Below are 4,857 nucleotides of genomic sequence, written 5' to 3' on the forward strand. Positions count from 1 at the left end.
GGGGGGGGAGGAGCGCGCTCACTTCTTTCAGATACAGCAGAAGAGGTGAGCGGTGACTCACAGAAGCCCCTCCCCCGCCACAAAATTTTGTTAGTCATTAAAAGTGCTCCTGGATTCTTGCTCTTTTCTAACATTTATTTCAATATTGAAATAACTTTAAGGAGTCATTGGAGTTTAGTTTTGGTTCCTGTGAGAAGGCCATTTCTGCTTTAAAAATTGGGGCAGTTTTCTGTTTTTAAGTGGTGCACTCCATGGGAGAGGATATGATAGAAGTTTGTAAAATCAGGAGCCATGAATGGTGGTCTGGCGTGATATTCAAGAGTCCATCCAAGAGTGTTGGTGAGGAGGAGGAGGAGGAGGGTACCTGCGTCTTGTGCTAGAAGTTGCCCCCCCACCCCCCCACCCCCGGGGTCTTTGTACCTCTTGGGCAGAGTCATGGCCAGCCTGGCAGGGTTCGTGCTTGTTTGCTTTAAAATATTCCTTTTGTGCTTTTCATAAAGTTCCCAGCAGCTGGCAAGAGAATTTAAAATGATCATTCCAGAAAATGAAACCAGTGGCAATAAAAAGAAATTGAATTTAGATCTCTTTAAAAAAAACAACCCCCCCCCCCCCAAATCTGGCCATTATCTTGCAAGGGCAATAAGACGGATGTATTTGAGAATTAGAAACAGTTCTCCAGGCCGTTAGATCAAGAATTCTATCCCGAGCGGAGTGGAGTGACCTGGGCCCTAGAAGCCGTGAAGAAGGAGCACGCCAGGTGGCTTGCCCGGGGGGTGGCAGAGACGGGATCCGTGGCGATGGCAGTGGCAGCCCTGCCCCATTCACGATCTGGCACATGCCCCCCCCCCCCCCCACACACACAAGTCATGCCTGTGCCCCCCCCACCCCCCACGTGCCCGTGCCCACGTACAGAAGCTGTTGTGGCTTGGTTCCCGCTCCCTTCCTCAGACACTGCGGAGTTGAAGGCCACCGTGGAGCAGAGCCTCTTGACCCTCCAGAACATGATCCTCTCCCCCTACTCCTCCGAACTCCGGGAGGAAGCCGTGAGCTGGACCTCCACGCTGCGTACCTTCGGTGAGGGAGGGGGCCTGGGCAGGGTCCTGGGCGCTCTGGGCAAGGGTGGGGGAGGCCCCTCGCAAGACCTGGGGGGGCGGGCGGGCAGGCGGGGGAGAGGGAGTGAGCGGTGGGGCAGCCCAACCCACGGCAGACGTCGTCTTGCTGTGACAGACTGACATGGCTGCCCCGTCGCAAGACACAGCCGGTCTCCTCCTCCCTCCCCTCCCCGCCATCGCCAACCTCCTTCTTCTCCTCCCCTCTGGGTCGCTTGACAGAGTCCCTCCTGGAGGCCTGGGTCACCCTCCAGCAGAAGTGGGTGTTCCTGAACATGGTGCTGTACGAGATGGACATCAGCCTGCCCAGCGCAGAGTTGGTGAGAGAGAGCCTCTGCTTGCATCCCCAACCCCCCTCCGGCCCCCTTGGACGCCGGCGGCTGGGCCTTGTGCCCCCGGGGTGACGGGGGTCTCTCTTCTCCCCCCCCATGCAGGAGTCTCGGTTCCAGCGGGTGGACGCCCACCTCCGGGAGCTCATGCAGGTGACGTGCCAGGACCCCCTGGTGCTCTCCAGCGTGAGGCCGGGGCTCGGCTCCTGCCGGGAGAGCTGCTTCGCGGGGGGGCCCTTGCAGGCGGCCCTGGCGGAGGCCTCGGGGGAGCTGCAGGGCATCATCGGGGCCCTGGCCTACGTGCTGGAGGCCACCCGCATGGGCTTCCCCCGCCTCTTCTTCCTCAGCAACGAGGAGCTGGTGGCCATGGTGGCCACGGCCACCGAGCCGGCGGATGCTTCCGCCTGGTCCCAGCGCTGCTTCCCGGGTGTGCGGCAGCTGCAGCTGACGGTGCCCTCCGCCGCCCAGACCCTCAGTGCCTTCTCCGCCCAGGCGCCAGAGCTGCAGGTGGCGGGGCTGGTGGGGGACCACGGCGAGAGGCTCAGGCTGTGTGGGGCGGTGCCCCTCACCCCGAAGGCCACTCAGTGGCTCTGTGCCCTGGAGCAGCGCATGAAGGAGACCCTCTTCCACCGGCTGCAGGACTGCCTGGCCCAGCGGCTGGCCCTGCGGCCGCAGCTGGACGTGGCCTTCGAGAAGCCCCCCGGGCCCACGGACCTGCCCCTCCACCTGCTGGCGGAGCACTGGGCGAGCCTGGGCGCGGCCTTCCCTGTCCAGTGCGTGCTGCTGGCCGAGGAGGCGCTGTGGCGCGCGGACCTGGAGGAGGCCCTCGTGGAGCCCGGCGGGGGCGGCCCGCTGGGGCTGGAGCGCAAGCTGGGCCTCAAGCTGGAGGCCCTGACCCACTACCTCCGCAACTACCGCAGTGTCCATGCCTGGCAGCCCGACTGCGATGCCCTCGGGGTCCTGCTGGGGGGGCTCCTGGTCGTCACGATCCGGCAGCGCGACGTGCTCTCCCGGCTGCGGGAGCAGAAGGTGAGCTCCCCGCGGGCCTTTGCGTGGGCTCGGCACTTTAAGTACCGCGTGGCCCTGAAGGCCGAGAAGGCCAAGGCAGCCCGGGTCTCCCCGGGCAGGTGGGTGGGCAGCCCCCCCGGCTGCTGGGCGGAGGTCCTGGACAGCTGCTTCCCTTATGACTACGAGTACCTGGGGCCCAGCGCGCACCTCCTGGGCAGCCCCGGCCTCGACCGGACCTTCCTGGGCCTGCTCCTGGCCCTGGAGGACTTCCGCTGCGGAGGGCTGCTGGGCCTCCAGGGCGTGGGCAAGTCCCACACCGCGCAGGGCCTGGCCCAGGCGCTCGGCCGCCAGCTGGTCACCCTGCACTGCTCAGCGCTCCTGCCCATCCGCTGCCTGAGCCGCTACCTCTGCGGGGCGGTGCACGCGGGGGCCTGGCTGCTCCTGGAGTCGGCCGAGCGGCTGGAGCCGGCTGTGCTCTCCGCCTTCAGCCAGCGCCTGGCCGACCTCCGCAGGCTGTGCCTGAACATCCGGGAGGGGAGGGGCGGTGCCACCTCTCCCACCAGCCAGCGCTCGGCGGACTCTGACAGCGACGGCGAGGGGCAGCCGGCAGTGGCTCTGCCGGAGCTGGGCACGGACGAGGCCGAGCCGTACCACCCCCGGGTGGTGGGCCACATCCTCTTTGGCGGGCGGCTGTTGCGGGTGCGGGAGACGTACGGCTGCGTGGCCACCCTCGGGCGCCTCCCGGAGCCTTTGCGCCTGGTCCTGCGCCCCCTGGTCATCCTGCCCCCGGACCTGGCCAAACTGGCCGAGGTCAGTCTCCTGGCGGCCGGCTTCCGGGAGGCCCGGCGCCTGGCCGAGAAGCTGAGCGCCTTCTTGTGCCTGGAGGGGGAGCTGGGCCCGGGGCCCCCGGCCAGCCGCACGGCCCTCCTCCGGGAGGTGGTCGGCAGGGCCATCGACATTCTGTTCAGCCCGGGGCCCCGGGGGGACCCCCTCCTCTCCAAGGCCCGGCCCTCCCCCAGGACCACTTTCTTCTTAGGGCTGGAGGAAGAGCCGGCGGTCGTCAAGGCCTTGTGCCTCTCGCCTTTGCTCCGCGGCCCCGAGTGCCCACGGCTGCGCCACGTGTGGGACCTGCTGCGGGGCATCTTCCCCTCTGCCGCCCTGCAGCTCCCGGAGCCCCTGGCCCCGCCTCGGCTCCAGAGCGCCCTGGTCGCCCAGCTCCACGAGAACAAGCTGCACGCGGACTCCCAGCTGCTCGACACGGCCAGCCAGCTCTTCCAGGCCCTGGGCGGTGCTGGCAGCGTCCTCCTGCTGGGGCCCCCGGGGAGCGGCAAGACCACCACCTGGCAGGTGCTGGCCAAGGCTCTGAGCAGGCTGGCTGCCAACGAGGCTGCCGCCCTGGTGCTCAAGGCCGGGGCCCACGGGACCGCCGGCACTCCCAGCTCCATTGTGCCGGTCAGCGCCGTCTGCGTCTGGCCCAACAGCCTGAGCGTGCCCGAGTTCCTCGGCAGCCTGGAAGAGGGGACCTGGCAGGACGGCGTCCTCACCCGGCTCCTGCAGAGAGCGGCCGCCTCCGCCCTGGCCGGGGGGGCGGGGGGCGTCCAGCAGTGGGTGGTGCTGGACGGCACGGCCAGCGCGGCGTGGCTGGAGCCCGTCTCCTCACTCCTCGGCCCCCGGCCCTCCCTCAGCTTGCCCAGCGGGCAGAAGCTGCAGCCCCCCGGGAACCTCAAGGTCCTCTTCGAGATGTCCGATGCCTCCGGGATGCCCCCCTCCGTCTGCGCCCACTGCGCCGTCCTGCACTGCAGCGGCTCTGGCCTCTGGCAGGGGGTGCTGGCCTCCGCCCTGGGCCCCGTGGGCCGGACGTACAGCCTGACCCAGCAGAGCCTGGCCATGCTGCAGGAGCTGGCGGAAGACGTCTTCCCCCCGACCCTGGCTTTCCTGCAGCAGCAGCACTGCTCCTCCGTCCTGGCGCCCCACGCCAGCCCACGCAGCCCCGGGGGGCAGGGCGTCCAGGAGACCACGGCCTTCGCCAGGATACTCCACGCGCTGCTGGAGCAGTACCTGCGCCGGGAGAAGATCAGGAGCGCCCCCGCCCAAGAGCTGAAAGGTGAGCCGGGCTGGGGGGGGGAGCTGCTGGCCTGGGGGGGGGGAGGCTGGGCGGGCCTCATGGCCGGCCTGTTCCTCCAGTCTCCAGGAGCATCGCCCTGGGAACCAGCCCTTCCTCCGTGGCTTCCCGACTGGACGAGAGCGTCCCCAGGCACCACCACATGGTGGCCCAGAGCTTCTTCGCCTTCGCCTACCTCTGGGGCTTTGGGGGTCACCTTCATCCCAGGTACCTCCTCTGTGGTGCAGGGGGCGGGGGAGGAAGCCACCTGGCTTCGGTGCCGGTTTGGACTGGGGGGAGGGGAGGGGAG

At 67.8% G+C, this 4,857-nt stretch overlaps 1 protein-coding gene across 1 annotated transcript in view; it reads left to right on the forward strand.

Moving 5' to 3' along the window:
• Positions 1–4,857, forward strand: part of DNHD1 (dynein heavy chain domain 1) — a 59,983-nt gene that overhangs the window by 29,106 nt on the left and 26,020 nt on the right. The window contains 4 exon segments of the mRNA XM_015425009.1: positions 949–1,074; positions 1,332–1,429; positions 1,544–4,550; positions 4,631–4,775. Of these exon segments, the coding sequence (XP_015280495.1) occupies positions 949–1,074; positions 1,332–1,429; positions 1,544–4,550; positions 4,631–4,775 (3,376 nt within the window).

Source organism: Gekko japonicus, unplaced genomic scaffold (genome assembly GCF_001447785.1).
Source record: "Gekko japonicus isolate JY-2015 unplaced genomic scaffold, Gekko_japonicus_V1.1 scaffold2237, whole genome shotgun sequence".
NCBI classification, from domain to species: Eukaryota; Metazoa; Chordata; class Lepidosauria; order Squamata; family Gekkonidae; genus Gekko; species Gekko japonicus.